This window comes from Centropristis striata, chromosome 17 (genome assembly GCF_030273125.1).
Source record: "Centropristis striata isolate RG_2023a ecotype Rhode Island chromosome 17, C.striata_1.0, whole genome shotgun sequence".
Classification (NCBI taxonomy): domain Eukaryota; kingdom Metazoa; phylum Chordata; class Actinopteri; order Perciformes; family Serranidae; genus Centropristis; species Centropristis striata.
The window spans coordinates 12,864,103-12,882,749 of NC_081533.1; the positions used below are offsets into that span (position 1 = coordinate 12,864,103).

Consider the following 18,647-nt stretch of genomic DNA (forward strand, 5'->3'; position numbering starts at 1 on the left):
GTAAACGACAAATTTATATCCTTGTAAATCAGAGATATTTGTCTTGGACAGCATGAGCAGGACAGAGACAGCTGGGTCACTGTGACATGCTGGATCATTTTCAAGGCACAAGGCACGTGACTTATAAGGATGTTATTTCATCATACTGGCAGCTACTAACCAGTGTGTAGTTGTTGAAAGGTGTAAAATGCTCATCTAACCAGCTTTTCCTGTCAGTCTGTGGTTCAAAGGTGTGACCCTATAAAGTTACCACTCGAGCATCCAGGCTGCTGCTGCCTGACTGTTTTATGTCAAATATTTTGTACTGACTCTTGATTAAAAAGCCATGTATTTTGTTTTAACGCGTCTTCACTTTTCGTCCTCTTGTGTCTCAGTCATTAACATATCAGGCAGAAGGGGAGGTTTGAATAGGAAAAGTTAAGGATGGGGGTATTGTAAGGAGGGGGAGCTCTAGGTTGTGTCTGGCAGATAATTCATTATTCTGCCTGTTCTTTCTGATTTTATTCAGATTTAAACTCTGTGCCTATTTCTTTAGTTTTTAATGACTCCAATGCTATATGCACCACTATAAAGTACCATGAAAAGTAATATACAGTCATGGACAAAAATTATTTGACCATTGTTTTCTTCAATTTCTTGTTCATTTTGAAGCCTGGTACAACCAAAGGTACATTTGTTTGGACAAATATAATGATAACAGCAAAAATAGCTCATAAGAGTTTAATTTAAGAGCTGATATCGAGACATTTTCCATGGTTTTCTTGATAATAACCAAAATCATCATCAAGAAAATCATGGAAAACGTCTAGATATCAGCTCTTAAATTAAACTCTCATGAGCTATTTTTGTTGTTATCATTATATTTGTCCAAACAAATGTACCTTTAGTTGTACCAGGCATTAAAATTAACAAGATATTGAAGAAAAGAAGGGTGGTCTAATATTTTTTATTATTTTCTTTTTGGTAAATATAGCAGCTTAAAAATATCTTAAAAAGATATTTGATTAAAAATAAAAAAAACTTACTGGCCATATCTTTTTAAGCAACTCAATGGTAAAAAGCCGGTGCCCTCTGCTGGGGATTTGTGCTCATGACAGGAAAATATATTACTGTACACTCTATTAAAAATAAGAATATAGAGTCTTGTAATCATTAAAAACTTAAACACACCTAAATGCAACTTTTGTACTGCAGTTTATTTTATCATGATACAAATCTCAAGTACCTCCACAGTTAAGTAGACATGATATGTCTAAAAAAAAAAAGTCCCACATGTAAAAATCTGTTTACATTAAAATCAATGGAAGACAGTTCACAAAAAATGTTAAGTCCATTTTAAACACTTTTCATGTAACAAATTCAAAAAAAGAAATGGCACAGGAACATAAAAAACAGCCCTTTTAGTTTAGAAAAAAATAAACAGATTTACTGGATTTAATTAAAAAATAAGTCTCAGCAGAGTGATGGTGTTAAAGACACCTCACGCTGGCCTCATAAAGCTGCTCCAGTGTTCCCACTTGGATGCAATTGTTCTGCTCTGACGTGTTCACACAAAGAATTCACTGTTTGCAGCGTTCATCCCCTCTGAAGTCAACACCAGCTGAGCTATGACTGAACATGTGGCAGGTAGCCAGCAGACGTGTGTGTGTGTCTGCATGTCTGTGGATTGGATACTAGCATGTTATATCTATGTGTGTGTGTGTGTGTATGTTTAAAAGTATGTGAGTGTGAAATGTGGCGGGGTGAAGAGGAGGCAACAGCTGGTTAAGTTTTGGGGTCTGCGCTGCGGCGTTTGAGCTTCTCGGGGTTGTTGGAGGCCATGTGGGAAAAGTCTCTGAAGATGTCGTGATAGGTGTCGTCACCTGGAAAACACCAAAGAAGAAGACATGAGCTTTGAAGTTTGACATTTTGTTAAAAGTATTAGAGGCTTCAAAGCAGTTAGCCTTTGTGCATCCTTTTAAAAAAAAAAAGTTGCTCTGAAAAATGTCTGCATCAAAAAACTGCCATAAAATGATATATTTATATTATTTTCCTTTTTCTTTGGAGTTAGTTTTTCAACCAACTTCAGTCCAAATTACAAATATTCATTAATTTTCAGAATTTTAACCAATTAAATACCAGTCTGTTTACATATTGCAATTGTTGTTGTTTTTCAGCAAAACTGAATGATTTTCTGTCAATTAAAAACTTTTTTAGCATTAGCAACATTGATTTTGAGGCATTTTTGTTTTTGTGCAGTGACAGATTTAAAAAAAACCCAAATATATTAACTCCCTATAAATATAAAGTATTTTTATTGCAGTTTTAGGAAGCGGGGATTTTTGTCCTCATAGATAACAACTGGGTGTTATTTTTCTTCATCTTTTTAAATATGACACTGCACAAAAATACAAATTTCTCTAAATCAATGCTGCTAAAGCCAAAAATAAATAAATTCCCTTCTAGTTTTTAGTAAAGAGAAAATCGTTCAATTTAGCTAAAACAATTAAAAATAAAATTCTTAACCAATTTTGGTCCAGATCTTTACTAAAAAAAGTTTTAAATTTAATTAAAATTCTGTATACTAGAGGCTGAATGGATTCTTTCCTCCCAGTCTGGGATACATCAGTGATTAGGAACAATATGAATTTTGATGAAGTGCATTAAACACTGCAGTGCTCCATAATAAAGTAGCAACAATAGAGGAAGCGAAGAAAAAAGCATGTATTTGCCCCATAGGGCAAACAGGAGAAAATGAATCAATCTAGTGGAAAATAGTAAAAACTACAATTTTGATTTTGGTTGAAAGTCTTGTGCTGAAATGGCTGTGGGATCAAAACTTTTAATGGGTTTCAATGGGACATTTTTGTCCTTAAGGGGTCTGAATTACTGTATTCTGGCTGCACAGTTTCTTATTATAGGAGCTGAGGAGCTGAAAAATGATGCCACATGCATTAACACAGCCAAAGTGATTGAAACATTAAAAATTGAAAAGCCTAAAATGTCCACAGTGATGCACAAGGGTTAAGTTTCAGAATCCATTTCCAAATGAATGCCATCTCTTCTGGTTTAAAATTCTTAGTCATCCCTCTAATGAGACACAGCTGTGTTTGAGCCATAACGTCTTTCACTGAAAGCTGCATAACTCTGGAGACGACATATTTAAGTTTTAATGGCTGCAACTATTTCCTGAACACATTCAGAGTTGTAGCCCTAAAGCAGGAAGCATGAACGAATAAATGAGGGCATGCACATGCACTTTACCTCTGAGTTTGCAGTAGGTGGCACACTGCACAAGCTAGTTGAGACCAGCTGGACATCTCAGCGGGCAGAAGGCAAAGAAACATGAGTGCACACACAACAAAGACACACAGTGATAAAGCACAGCACGTCAAATACTGACCAGCAGTTGTTTCAAGCAGACAAAAAGCGTCACGTTTCCATTCCTTCATGAGTGAGACTGATTAAATACAGCTGACACACACAAAAAAAGCCTCCATAGCCACTAAAAGACAATCATGAAAGAATGGACTTTGCAGCTTGAAAAGGAGCCAAATGACAAAATGCAAACAAAAAAACCCACTTTAAGCTCAAGAGCTGCAGCACAGCGCTCTTGAAATTGTGATAAATATAAACATGTAATATAAAACAGAGAGTTCAGACTATTCACAGAATAGCAGGATAAAATCGTCCTTCAGAACCAAACTGAAAATTGAACTTAGCTTACATAACCGCACTGAAAACCATCCATATACATACACATGGACACAATAAAATCTGAGAAAGCCAGAACACTGTACATACTGTATATAAAAATAACCCAAATATACAATATCCTGATATAGGTCTATTATATATACATTTTCTTGAACCTCTGTTATACAACAGTGGAAACACCCACACGCAGCGCTCCCTATTGACGGGGAGATTCTGTGGGTTTCAAAGTGCAGGATGATGTGCGTTTGTAATTCAAAGTGCAACGTGGACTCCTGTAACTCTCACAATGTTTCTTTTTTGTTTCACAAAGACATTTCCCTGTCTTCACTAATACAATAAATCTGTTATCACTTGCATCCTTGAGCCTTTATACGCTTGTACCCTGTGTTCTGGCTCTTTCTTAGTATACAAAATTGAATTTTATGCTTTCTCAATGAAAGCAATTTCTTTCTTTTTTTTTATCTTAGAAGTGATGACGCACGTTTCCTTGGATGTTGCGAGCTGAAGGCCGGGATCATTTCTCTGCAGATGCTGCAGATAAACAGCACATGACACTGCAAAACCAGTGATTTATGATGCGTAACTGCTTGACTTAAACATGTTTTTCCTTTTAGCGTACAACCAAAAACAAGCCCATTCCAGTCTCGCTGCCCGTCTGTGGTCCCAGACTGATTTTTAATCATTTTGCCCCCCCAGAGCCCAGCCACTTATGTGGTTCTTTATAGCTTGGAGGCTCTTCCTGGTGTGGGCCCGCCCACCTCCTGTCCCGCCCACTAAAACCCCAGATCCCTGCCCCCCCGAGTGACCTGATTGGCCAAAAGCTTCGTCCATCTCCCGCATCTCCTTGTTCATTTTGGCGATCCGCAGCCTGAAAAGGAAGAAGATCCGTTAGACAGGTTGTTAACTGCTTCGTCACATATGAGGCTTTATCTGGTCTTAAATACTCACAAAGTGACGATGTCAGCGTTGGCGGTGTCCACAGCGATAGTTATGGGGTCTTTCTGGTTCTTGTCTTTCGCGTTGTAGTCCGCGCCTCGCTTCAAGAAGAGACAAACCAACCTGGGAAAAGCAAAGATGAGTGAGAAAAGCTTAGACTTTCACTCAATGGCTCCTTGAACTCATTTGAAAGAACTTAGAGAGCTCTCTTAAATTATATTGAATCTTTGTCTCTGCCCGATTGTGACGACTGAGCCCCCCCCCTTTGAATTTTTTTTACATTGTTTTTAAATTGTATTCAATTTTATTTATTGATTTAATTTTAGCTAAAAAAAAATAACAACAACATTTTCTTAACCAACTTTGGTCCAGATCTTTACTAAAAAAAAGTTTTAAAATTAATTAAAATTCTGTATACTAGAGGCTGGATGGATTCTTTCCTCCCAGTCTGGGATACATCAGTGATTAGCAACAATATTATTTTGATGAAGTGCATTAAACACTGCTCCATAATAAAGTAGCAACAATAAAGGAAGCAAAGAAAAAAACATGTATGACGACTGAGCCCCCCCGCCCTTTTGAATTTGTTTTACATTTTTTTAAATTGTGTTTATTTATATGTTTGATTTATTTATTTATTTGTTTGTTTATTTATATATATATTTAATTTATTTATATATTTAATTTATTTAATTTATATTTAATTTTAATTTTGATTATTATTATTATTATCATTATTATTATTACTATTCTTATATTTGTTGTATGTATCCTGAACTGTTCACAAACCACTGTTCACTAATCTTCGTTTAGTTCCCTTTGGTGCCATTAAGTGGTAGAAAGTCATCGCTCTTTTCTTTGTTTACCTGTAGTAACCATTTTCTCGCATTACTCCACTACATCTTTACATAGTAAGTAGTTGTTTGCGGCTATATAAATGTTCTGAATGAAGTGTACGACCACTTTAATGCTTCCCCTCTGTAAGAGTCTTTTCTGTATCTGTTCATTACATGAATTTAAACACCAGATTTGAGCAACATTAAAAAGTAACAAAAAACAACACAATGGTGCTTTGATGTTGTTTCGTCATGTGTGTGTAAACTGCGTCTCAAAGATCACTGTCATTTTTTTTTATTCCTTTTTGTCTAGGGTCTTCAAGTGACGAGGGAATAGAAAAAGGGATGCACAAAAAAGGGAATTTTAGTTCCTGAATTAAATTGGTCAAAAACTAAAAATGTATATAGTATATATTGATACAAGCACATTTTTTAAATGTATATTTAATAGGATTTTTAATAAATTATACAATTATTATATTAAATATTACTACAATTTGCATTTTTATTGAATAAATGTATTTATTTTTCACGCTTGAAAAGTCTTAATGTTCATAAGGTGTCAAATCTATTTAGTACTTTTGTTTATTATGTCTCTAAAAGTCAATAAAAAGACAATTACAAAAAAATAAATACCAGACAAGAATCTTTCAAGATTCCAGGCACACAGATCTTTGATAAATTTGTCTAAAACTAAACCTGCTTCTTAAATGTACTTAAAAAATAAAACCATCTCTTGAATTATGACAAATAATGCTCTAAACTTGAGCTCCACAGCAGCAGCCTGCAGTCTGACCTCGGCCAGATGAGATTAGAGAAATATTCAGACTGTCTGATAAGCAGCACAGGTACAGGCTCCATGTTATCTGCAGTTTCTCCACGTTCGTCTGGCAAAGATCACTTAGGAGAAATGTTGCTGTAAAGCCACAACAGGCAACTTTACACTGCTGAAATGAAACGTTTGCCATCAACACCTGCAGACCATGTTACTGCACAAATCTGTAACGCTTAAACATAAAAAACGTTCTAAAGTCGAGCTGTAAAAAGTCTTAACGCCTCTTTGGGAGAGAATTTGCTTCGTTGTTTTAATCCATCACTTCCTTTGTGTTCAGATTTCCCACTATACACAACACAGGAATGTCATTTGGGCAAACAAGAGTGAATCTACTTAGCTTGTTAATGGTTCTGGGCTCCGTGCCTGAAGGCTTAAACAGATTTGCTTTGAGTGTGTGTATATAAAGTAAATAAGCTGTTTATTTTCCTGCACTTGCGTTTCTGCCCGAGACACAAAACTGTGTCCGTGTCTTATTGTTGTTTGCATTTGTCTCTGACTGTCAGCGAGTCTCTCTGCTGTTGTTTTTTTAAATATTATGTTGCATATTGAACTGGTCATTGTTGTGTAATGTGTGTGGAATAAAAGCGCTATATAAGTGCACTCTATTTGTTATTCAGATTTTTTTCTGATTTAGCTTGATTTATTTTAAGCAGTTGTATTTTATTTTATATTCTCTTTTTTTGTAAGTGTGCAGCAATTTTCCTATGAAATGTTATTGTTCTTATAACAGCCTACAAGAGTGCGTGTGTGTGTGACCCTGTGTTTGCGTGTGTCTGTGTGTGCGTTTGCCCCAGTGTGTGCGTGTGTGTGCATGCTTGTGTGTGTGTGTGTGTGCGTGCTAGCGTGTGCATGTGTGTGTGCCAGTGTGTGTTTCAGTGTGTACGTGTGTGTGTGCCAGTGTGTGTGTGTGTCTGCGTGTGTGTGCCAGTGTGTGTGTGTGTGTCTGCGTGTGTGTGCCAGTGCATGTGTGTGTGTGTGTGCGTGCCAGTGTGTGTGTGTCTGTATGCGTGTGTGTGTGTGTGTGCCAGTCTGTACGTGTGTGTGCGTGCGTGCCAGTGTGTGCATGCGTGTGTGTGTGTGTACGTGTGTGTGTGTGCCAGTTTGTACGTGAGTGTGTGCCTGTGTGTGTGTGCCAGTGTGTGCATGCCAGTGTGTGCATGTGTGTGTGTGTGTGTGTGTGTGTGTGTGTGTATGAGGGGTATTTTATGCCAGCACACTATACTTAAACGCCTAAAACACGTCGCCTGTGCCAGCATAAAGTCTGATTAATAGGCGTGCTTACAGACACGCGTATTGCGAGTACACCAGATGACATGGGTGACGGGTGAAAAGTGCCACGAGCGAACGTAGTGGACGCCTGTGTGTGTGTGTAACGCGTGTACGTTGACAGTGTGTTACTCTGTGTAACAGTTCAGCTGTTACACAGAGTCTCAGCTTCATATGGTATTGTTTATAAGAAAGCACAACTTACAGATGAACTCCAAGCCCCCACAGAGCTGTCAGGATATTTCTATTATTTTCAGGCCAGTTTTTATTTTCTTGTTAACGAAATCTCTCTCTCTCTCTCTCTCTCTCTCTCTCTCTCTCTCTCTCTCTCTCTCTCTCTCTCTCTCTCTCTCTAGGTTTGAATGATATCGAATTGATATTTAATGATAGCAAGGGTGAAAGGGATAATTAAAATAATTTCAGCTACTTAAAAATAGTAGGCTAATAGTAAAGTGCAACGCTCACAGCCAGTTCCCAGCTTCGCACGCGGACACACAGTTCATTAAGCACCAGCTGTAATTAGGTAGGTTTACCTGCCTGCAGAAGCGGTAATCGCTGTCACCCCTGAATATTAAGTAGCCATGCGGACCTATCTAATGAATATTCAGTAGCCATGTGGACAGAAGTCTGTTCACAATATGATTCCATCGGACCTTATATCTACACTGTTTAACCCAATTCGGCACTTATGCACAGTCCCATTATGTTTTACAGACATTCGTAGTTAACTAATGAGGTAAAACATTTTGTTTAAGCTGCATTTTGCTGACTTTCACTCCTAAAACAGGCTAATTAAGCCTCCGGTTTTGGCCGGAAAAACGTTAAGTTTATCTGGTAAGTACGAGATAGTCTTTCTCTTCATCTATAAGTTGTGCTTTCTTATAAACAATACCATATGAAGCTGAGACTCTGTGTAACAGCTGAACTGTTATAGGCTTACACGCGTTACACACACACACAGGCGTCCACTACGTTCGCTGGTGGCACTTTTCACCCGTCACCCATGTTATCTGGTGTACTCGCAATACGCGTGTCTGTACGCCTATGTAGAATTGTACTTAACAGTCACGCGGGTCTTCATGTCACGTATTTGAGGCGTAGTTAACCCGTCACGCAGCCGTCACGTAGGCGTATGTGCAACAACGCGTGTACAGCGTCTGCGTGACGCCTACGTGACGCCTGTCTGTCCATTGAAAGTGAATGGAATTTACACGCGCACGTTAGACGTTTGATGTCATCGCATAGGCGCTGTACACGCGTTTTAGTATAGTGTGCTGGCATAAAATGCCCCTCATAGTGTGTGTGTGCGTGCCAGTGTGTGCATGTGTGTGTGTGTGTGTGTGTGTGCATGCCAGTGTGTGCCTGTGTGTGTGTGTGTGTGTGCCAGTGTGTGCATGTGTGTGTGTGTGTGTGTGTGTGTGCGTCCTACCCGGTGTGACTCAGGATGGTGGCGTGGTGGAGCGGTCCTCTCCCGCTGCTGTCTGCCTGGTTGACGTTAGCACCGTTCTGCAGCAGGAACTCGCAGGCTGCCAAAGCATTCTGGGAAGGAAACAGGAACATGTGAGCTGCCATTTATATATTTTTAAAATATATTTTTAACACACACACAGCCTACATGGTCCTCCATGAAGCTCTCCCTAGTATCCCCTTGTCCAAACAGGTTAACCATCAGTGTAAAAAGCCCCAGTAGCGAGCCCTAAAGGCAAGAAAAGAAAGTCTTCGAGCTGTACCAGTCATTATGCAAAAAGACAGTGTAAAATGTATCCTGAGGGCTTATGGTAAACAAACTTAATGGCAAATATAACATATTTTGACTGCTAAAGGAAAACTCATGGAGTGTCCAAAATGGAAACAGTTTATCCTCTGCAGAACACTTTATGATACAGCCTGCAACCTTTAGTGGAGTTTCTGAACATTTGCTGTGCAAGTCCTCTTTAATCAGAGTGTAAAATTGTTGTATAAATCTGTAGAGCACTGAAAACACTCACCAGTTCGTACTGGTACTTAAATGTAGGTGCAGTGTAACAAGGGAGTAACAACAATACATTTCAAGTATGTTAAATTGTATTTCTTAAGTACTTGGTACCAATTTATTCATTCTGTTTTAGAGAAAAGGAGAAATGATTTATTCATTAAGTGTTTTTATAAGTACTGGGTACTAGACGCAGCCCTCTAAAATCTGGGCCTCACTGGCTCCATAATGGCTGAAGAAAAAATTTGGGGAGCTGATTATCTGCATTCACTGCAATTTATAAGCGTATGTTCCATACTGTTGCACCTCTTCACTAACGTGTCCGTGTGGTATCCCCTGCTTTCCGGGCGGGAATCTGTGGTGTGTTCAGGTTCTGTGACAAATACAAAATACTATTTTTCCGACTTTTTTCCTCATAAATCTGCTACTTTTGTCCTGTAGATTTGCCACTTTAATCTTGTAAATCTGCAACTTTTTCTCAAAATATTACCCTCTGCCCCAGGTCCGTTTTTTTTTTACATACTTGGCCCTAATATGCCGTCGTAGGGTACCATCGAGGTATAATAAAGTAAATAATTTATATTGTAAGTATTTTGTCAGCACTGGGTATCTTTACAGTACAACTTATTTCTTGTTTTCTCTAAAATACCCAAGTGTTACTCTCTTGTTCTTCTGTACCTGCAATTTTACACTTTCTTAATTAGTTTAAAAGTATATAATCTCAATATACTAACACACACAAGACAAATAAAAAAAAAAATGAAATAAATAGAAATACAACAAATTGTATATACATTCATGGCAAAAAATGATTAGACAACCCTTGTTTTCTTCAGTTTCTTGTTCATTTGAATGCCTGGTACAACTAAAGGTACATTTGTTTAGACAAATATAAAGATAACAACAAAAATAGCTCAGGAGAGTTTAATTTAAGAGCTGATATCTAGCCATTTTCCATGGTTTTCATGATAATAACCAAAATCATTATCAAGGGTGGTCTAATATTTTTTTCCATGACTGTATATATATATATATATATATATATATATAGCATATCAATACAAAGAAAAAAATAGGTGTTCCTATATTAAAGTACCATTAGGACTCAGTAAGTATTTTATTAAAAAATGTTTTTTTTTTTATGAACTAGTAAGTATTTTAAATGTTTCAAATGTACTAATTCATACAATGATATGAAGTTAAGAGCAAGTTAATGTCGGGATATAACAATATGAGTCACAGGCTGTATTATAACTGTTACAAATTACAGTTTAGTTTGCTGTTGATGTTTGTTTTTTTATATGTACATGTGGAAATTTTGGCAATAAAGGAGATTTAAGGAGGTTGTCAGAACCATCACTATTCATCCCCTGGCGAACATTTATATTAACATGCCATGGTGTACTTAATGCTGTCCTCACCGCTGAGACGGCCTGTATCAGCGGCGTGCTGGACTCCTCGGCCGCGTTGACCCAGTTGACGTCGGCTCCGTGGGCCAAAGCGTCGGCCATGACGGGGAAGTTCTGCAGGGCGGCCGAGCGGTACAGCAGGGCGCCGGGGTGAAGTCCACTCAGATCCTCCTCTTCCTCTGCAACATCTGAGGGGAGCACAAGGTTAACGTTTAACACATCTTACACATTTTTTTTCTCCTCCTGCAGAGGCCAAAGTTTAAAACTGTTCTAGTCTGACAGTTGGTGTTAAACACATTGTACGGGCTCGTTTTTGTTGTCAGGTCAGAGCGTGTGTGTGCATGTTTTATCTCACCTTTGTGTGCATTGTTCTTTTGGACAAGGTCACTGGGGCTCAGCCCTGAGGAAAGAGAGCCACGATTACAGGTTTATCCTGCTGACTGAAACACCACACACACACACACACACAACACACACACACATAGCACAAGGCACACTAGGCCCTTAGGATTATCAACTTCTGCTGGATCACCAACTTTGGGGATTGTGTGAGTGTGTGGGTGTGTTTGGGCTTTGTTGACATCAGCAGGAGTGTGAGGAGTGATGAAGTAGACGGCAAAGAAGCATCCAGCTGAGCTATTAGCCCACTGGTTTCCAACATAGACTGTATAAATAATGGATGTAGTGACTGTGACGTCACCCGTTGGTTTGTGGCCCATTTGAGGCATCAAGTTCATCGTTACACAAATCGCCATCTTGCGTCGCCATCTTTTTTTCGGAAACGCGGAGCAGACCATATTTGGACTGTTGCGGAGCAAGAGGGATCTGACGACACTGACTACAGCCTCTCTACACCTCAACCTGACTGAGAGAAGCCGCTGCTAATTCATGTTAGCATTAACTGGGATGTTAGTTTTGGCTAGCAAAAAACAAAAACAAATGAGCAGCGACTCCTTGGAGTGTCTGTTAGTCCAACCAAACGCCGAACAAGACATTTTAATGAACAAATCGTTCAAATAAATGGTAAAGAAATGGTCATTAAGTCGAAACATAGTGTGAAAGAGTCAAAGTTATGAGACCAAACCGGTAAAGGTCCTTTTTTTATATCTATATAACGTTATATATAAATTTATTGACACGTTGCTTCTCTCCTGATGACGGCTCGCCTTGTTAGTGACCTGTCAATCAAAGGTAGCCACGCCCCAAATCATACGATTCTTTATCTTCTATTTTCTTCTAAATGGGGCCAATATTTCAAATTGTCTTCACTAGTGATTGAGACCATAGTGTTGTCCTAAAAAAAAATTTCTGAGGTAATACATCAAGTGAGAAGTTTTCTCATTTTGTATTGAAATGAATGAACAGAAATGCTTCTGCAGCTGCAATCAGCAACTCCTGTTGAAATTTTCGGTAGAATGCAGCTTAAGGCACTTCCTGGTTTGCCTCCCTGCTCAGACCTGGAGGTTACCGCCTGGCTTCCATCCATCAGGCCTGATTCTTGTCTCTCACCTGTGACACGAGGCAGAGTGGCTCTGTTAGGTTTGGGTTTGAGCGGCGGCCGCTGTGCCGTCCGGTCCTGCGTGGCTGCTCGGTCCCTCCTGGCGCTGGACCGCCTCAGCAGGGTGTTCCTGGTCTCTGGCAGCTTTTGGATAAACTTCTTTTCTACGTATTTTGATCGGATCCATGACTCCTTGTCTCCTCTGAGGGGACAGAAATGATAGATTAGAAAGAAAGAAAACAGATGGAGGGAAACTGATTTATCTTCATCTCACACAACACAAAACAAGCCAACATGCAGGGCTGTTTTTTTTTATTTGTCAGTATGTTTCTGGTTTAACTTGATCTCAGCTTGACCTCACAACGTGCTTGTGCAGCTGTGAGACAAAAATGCTGCACACATGTCCCCGAGGCGCTCAGTGTCTTTTAATTAAGCCATAAATTCAGTTTAAAAGAGCTCTATTTAGGACCCAAAGTGCCTTCTTTCTTTGCCATTTAATTCCTGCCAAAATGCGAGCTGGAAGACACTATAGGTGAAAGGTATCTGAAATGTTATGTTTAAATGTGCAGATGAGGCATTATGGTGAATTTAGGAGAAATCTACAGACACAAATAGACAAAATGCAGTAAAATAAGTGATTTTTAAAATGTTTTCTTTCACTATGGTAGCATATTTGAGCTCAATATAATATAAGATAAAAGTAAGTAAAGTAATATTTCAAAATGCAGTAAAACAAAAATCCACATAAGCCCAAACAAGACAAGCTCATGCTGCAGAGAGCATGCAGCCCGATGCAGCCTAACACGTTTCCGGAAGAAACTCTAGTCACAACGTTAATCATGTGTATGGTGTACCTGTGGCACTTCCTGTCTGCTGCGACAAACACAGAGGAGAAGAGGAAGTCAAAAAATAAGTCTAAATAGAGCTGCAGGATGCTGATTTAATCATATTCAAACCACATAGGTCTTTGCAGATGTAACATTTTAAAGCTCAAGTCATCAAGTCTTCAATTTATGGACAAATAGAAAGAAATAAACTTTTATGTAATGTCAGGAATATGACGGCAGGAGGAGAAGAAGTGAGTGTATTTCTGGTAATTTCTTCTGGTTTTGCAGCGACGCAAATAGGGACAATCTTTATCATCAGGAAATAAGTTCCCTCAGAGACACATTAGTAGTGCAGGCGTGTCTGTTTGTCTCATATCTCATTAAAACATACTTTTATCTGAGAGAGCCTTTCCTGATTTTACCTGAACTTTAGCTTCACTTGAACTGTCTTTTAATTGCACAGAACTATGTAATTTTCAAACATTATTTTTATCTGTTGTTTTATGTCCATTTTTAACTTGTCTTAGTAAAGCACTTTGTAACATGTGTTTTGAAAAGTGATCTATAAATAAATGATTATATAAATTATTATTATTATTATTATTATTGTTATTATTAATATGGAGGACCAAGCAAGACTTAAAACAAACAAGTAAAATGCCTAAATCAATTGCTGGATGAATAAAATAACACATCAATACATTATTAGATAGATAAAAGCAACAAACAGACTACTATGGACTTGAAAAAAATTGTTCATTTTGTCTTTTGCTTTCATATGAGGATTCATTTTCCATCAGCAGAATTTATTTTCCCTTTTTTCAAAAGTTTTTCTCAGCTATATTTTCCAGGGGTATGGCTAAAACGTGGTGTGGCCTAATTATTCTGTGAAACATGCGCACGTATATCGTCACAGAAGTCCCACATGTGTGGTTTACCCTGTGTGGCAGACCAGACCTAACATCTACTTTAGTGCTCCTACTGCAACCAGACCACAATCTGCACTGCTTTCACAAGCACTAAATAAAACTGACAGCTAATTTGAGCAAAGCAACACGAACTACTGCCAACATTTTATTAAAACAAGATGTCTAGAATGGAGCTTGTATTTGATCACCCGAAGTTCACATAGATGCTTTGACATATGAAGAGTTTGATTGACAGCCTAACAGTTAGCAATGTGCTAACTGTGGGCCAGCAGGGGGCGACTCCACTGGCTCAATCTCTTGTTTCAAGTCTTCTTCAATACAACATGATGTTAATATAGCAAATAATGGTCCCATTTAGAATAAAATACACAGGCTCTACTGCCAGCATTATATTACACCAAGATGTCTAGTGTGGAGGTTGTATTTGATCACCAGAAGTTCACATAGATGCTTTGAGTGTTTGATTGACAACAGTTAGCGATGTGAGATAATATTATTATAATTTTTCATTCTTGAGGGTTTTTTGGGAACATTTCTTCAAAGAAATTAGAAAATTAAACATGATTGTTATTTAGTTTGAACCAAGCAGCAACCTCCAGGTCGAAAAAAGTAAAGCTGCTGCCTTAACCCTGCAGTCTTTCTAATGACCAGCAGGGGGCGATTACACTAGTTGGAAAAATATATCTCGATTGTATAGAAGTCTATGAGAAAATGCCCCTAATTCTAACTTGATTTATTACCCCAACAAACATTTCCCTAATGAGTTTATGGTCTTAATCTCTTGTTTCAAATCTTCTTCAATACAGCATGAGTAGTACTCCACAAACCAATAGGTGACATCAGTCTGTGATCCGTACCTGGGACTGGAGGGGTGGGGCTTCTTGATGGTGATCTCATCGATCCGGGCCTCATAGATCCTGTTGATGACTGTGTTCCCTAATTCACACATCAACTGAAGGGAGAGAGGAAACAAGGAAATGTAAATTTATTTCGGAGCTAATTGCTTAATTTGCAGAGTTTAGTCAAACTAAACGGTTACATAATTCATTGCATAATCGCCGCACTCGGTGGAACTTCTTGTTAAAATGTGATAATGAGGTTGTGTAGCTGCTGCAGTTAAAAGGTGAAATTACCTTAATGAGCTCCGGCTCCCAGGAGTCCAGAGTGAGGGAGCGTACTTTGGAGAAATGGACTCCCAGGCTCCTGATGGGAAAGGACACCATTAAAGCTGAGGTTTCAGGCCAAGTGTGTGTAGGAGTGTATGTGTGCGTCTGTGTGTGTTTGTACCTGTGTATTCCTGAGCAGACAATACAAAGCGTGATGCCCAGGTTGATGGAGGCCCAATCAGGACCGGGCTCCCCACAGTCGCAGCACTGCTTGTTCCCAGTGATCGCCTGGACCTCCTCCAGCGCTTTGCAGCCCTTGTTCTCCTGGTCTCCTCCTCCTCCGCCTCCCCCTCCTGCCAAAGCCGTCGACACCGAGCTGCAGCGCTGTCTCTGTCACACACACACAGATACAGGAGTGAATAGACGCACAAAGACACACAACTTCCTCTGTATCTCGTCGGATTAAACTCCCACTGAAAAATGCACACACAGTCATGAAAAAAAATTATTAAACCTCCCTCGTTTTCTTCAATTTCTTGTTAATTTTAATGCCTGGTACAACTAGAGGTACATTTGTTTGGACGAATATAATGATAACAACAAAAATAGTTCATAAGAGTTTATTTTATTGGTGATATCTAGACATTTTCCATTGTTTTCTTGAAAATGAATTTGGTTTATAGCAAGAAAACAATGGAAAATGTCTAGATATCATCTCTTAAATTAAACTCTTATGAGCTATTATAGTTGTTATCATTATATTTGTCATTATATGTGTGTTTTTTCGTGTGTGTGTGTGTGTGTGTGTGTGTGTGTGTGTGTGTGCTCACTGGGCTGTGTGTGTCCTCTCTGTGCTCCTGGAAGGCCGAGGCGATGCTGTTCTGGACAGCCCTGATCCACGCCTGCTGCTGCCTTTCTGAGTCTGCCTGCAACAAACAACACCTACACACATGCAAACACACATACGCACACATACAGAACATGAGAAATAGATGGGGACAGATTCTCACCACCACCACCCACCCCCCTGTTGCAGGACGCTCTAATCCACACACACTTATCACTGATGAAAATCCACCACAGTCACTGAAACACACGTATGCACAAATGCACAAACATGTTGCACACACACACACACACACACACACACACTCACTTTGATGGGGAGACCACTTCAAAGCAGAACCGTCTCTCGTTTTCACTGCTTTGCTTCACTGTGCAAAGACGCAAGTCCTCCACCACAACTGTAGGCTGGTCCTGAGAGAGCAAAGACCGGAAGACAGAAGAAAGTGCAGGTCAGACCGTGCATGTTATTATTATGCACATTTGCTTTATGTTTTGCTTTTCAAACCTTTTATAAATAGCGACACTTGTCTAAAATATACCTTGAATTTCTTCTGATACACCAGCTGATTCTTTTTAATTGAAAACCAGCGCCTGTAGTGGAGAGAGAGTATAAAAGGGACATAAAGTCAAGGATTAAGCCTTTAGAAAGACAAAAAAAAATAGTGCACAAACACTCAGTTTAGAAAATATTTTCCAACACATTTGACTTTTGAGACCTTTTCACGAGACATATGGACAGAAAAATGGACAAAGACAAAGCTGCTGCTCTGTGAGAGGTATTTCGTGGGTGAACTTGTACCTGCTCCAGGTCTTGAAGGCGTTGCTGGCTCTCTTGTAGAGGTATCCCTCCATGGCGATCCCATTAGAGGCATCAGCGTTGAAATCCATGATGGAGTCGTCGTACGACACGTCCTTGAAATATTTAACAGAAATAAATCTATGAAGTTTCTGTCAAGGGCCTTTTTCTATATATTTTTCTTAATTGTTAAGATATTTTTATGTGTAAAAATGTGCATTTAAGTGCTTCTGTAAGACCTTTTTCTTGATTGCAGCGTGTCTTTGCTCCATGTCCCTCTTCTCCCGGGCAGCGTTTAGGACAAACTGAGTGTGCTAATAAATCCAAAACAGACACAGAGGTCATTCTCCGTGCAGACACAAATATTGATTTTTAAATGATGTACTTTATTCCACTTATAATAACTCACCATCAACAGATTTAAACAGCTCTTGTGTATAATCTATTACGCTTTCTGATGCATTACCTGATTTCCAGTTTCACTCAAGCCAGCTCAGGAAAACAGGAAATGATTAAGTGCTTTGCTCGATGATAAAACAGCAGGCTAATGACCCAGTCCAACATTTATCACACTTATTTGGGCTATTCTACACTTTTACATTAAACACTCCGGAACTTAATACAATGTATGAAAATCCTGGATGATGTAATTCGTTTGTTGAAAAAAAAATCTACAAAGATGGGGAAATTGGTAAAAATATATAAAAGTTTAAATAATGCTATGTATATATACATTTAAAAAATGAATTAAAATACATAAATATGAATGAAAATATCAGCTAGGACAAATATAAAAAAAATGTAAAAGAATAATTGCATAAACTCTATGTAGATGCTTTTTTAGATGATTTATTTTTCTTTTTCTGCTTATTTAGTTGTTGTCTTTTTGGTGCAGTTGTTTTAAATTAGTATTATTTATTTATTTATTTATTTATTTTTTTGCAGCTGTTTTTGAAGAAAAACTGTAACATTTTGGTAAAAAAATAAAATAAATGACTATATAATAATAATAATAATAGTAATAATAGTAATAATAATAATAATAATAATAATTATTATTATTATAACAACAATAATGATGATGATGATAATAATAATAATAATCATCATCATCATCATCATAAAAATAATAAAATAAAAATAGAAAAACTCTGATTAAACTGTCTTTTCCGTCTATTCACTGTACTCGGGGACAACTTTCCCTTTTTTCTCTTTCCCTTTCCTCTCCAACGTGTTTTTGAGAATGACAGACATGAAGAGACATCAACAACCTCAGAGTTATCACTCCTGCAGTATTTGCTCTTCAGGAAACAGGAATTAGGAAGTGTTGAACCTCTTCCTACATCCTGTGTCAAACTGAAGGATAACACTGCTGCTGTTCAGTGTTTTATTTCTTTTAAGTGTCTCTCTCTCATCTGCTTATTCTCTGATAGTTCCTATCATTTCCTGTTGAAACAGGAAGAGCGCTTTTTTCTTCTTCTTTTGCGGTTGGATTCGGACGGTTAACGCTGACAAATTAATTTCCTGTTTTACATTTTTTCATTCAGTAGAAACACTATACAATAATTCTGCTGACGTTTAAAGTTGACGGTGCAAAAGGTTTCTTCATCCCAGTTTGGACAAAGCAGGAAAACACACGCACACAGGCAAGCACGCACACACGCACACACACACACACACACACACACACACACA

At 38.4% G+C, this 18,647-nt stretch overlaps 1 protein-coding gene across 2 annotated transcripts in view; it reads right to left on the reverse strand.

Annotated features, from left to right (window-relative positions):
* Positions 1 to 1,177: 1,177 nt before the first annotated feature.
* acap1 (ArfGAP with coiled-coil, ankyrin repeat and PH domains 1) overlaps positions 1,178 to 18,647 on the reverse strand; it is a 36,801-nt gene continuing 19,331 nt past the window's right edge. The window contains exons 9-23 of one of the 2 annotated variants that reach the window (XR_009395970.1): positions 17,192 to 17,266; positions 16,956 to 17,068; positions 16,696 to 16,747; positions 16,467 to 16,567; positions 16,141 to 16,252; positions 15,492 to 15,700; positions 15,338 to 15,407; positions 15,062 to 15,156; positions 12,460 to 12,650; positions 11,306 to 11,350; positions 10,963 to 11,138; positions 8,999 to 9,108; positions 4,645 to 4,755; positions 3,244 to 4,564; positions 1,178 to 1,862 (exon numbers count right to left, since the gene is read on the reverse strand). Coding sequence is in view for 1 of the 2 variants with exons in the window: in XM_059354950.1 (XP_059210933.1) it covers positions 1,765 to 1,862; positions 4,503 to 4,564; positions 4,645 to 4,755; positions 8,999 to 9,108; positions 10,963 to 11,138; positions 11,306 to 11,350; positions 12,460 to 12,650; positions 15,062 to 15,156; positions 15,338 to 15,407; positions 15,492 to 15,700; positions 16,141 to 16,252; positions 16,467 to 16,567; positions 16,696 to 16,747; positions 16,956 to 17,068; positions 17,192 to 17,266 (1,620 nt within the window). In the remaining variant the exon portion in view is untranslated. The remainder of the gene's footprint in view (positions 1,863 to 3,243; positions 4,565 to 4,644; positions 4,756 to 8,998; positions 9,109 to 10,962; positions 11,139 to 11,305; positions 11,351 to 12,459; positions 12,651 to 15,061; positions 15,157 to 15,337; positions 15,408 to 15,491; positions 15,701 to 16,140; positions 16,253 to 16,466; positions 16,568 to 16,695; positions 16,748 to 16,955; positions 17,069 to 17,191; positions 17,267 to 18,647) is intronic. The other variant, XM_059354950.1, reaches the window with a different exon arrangement.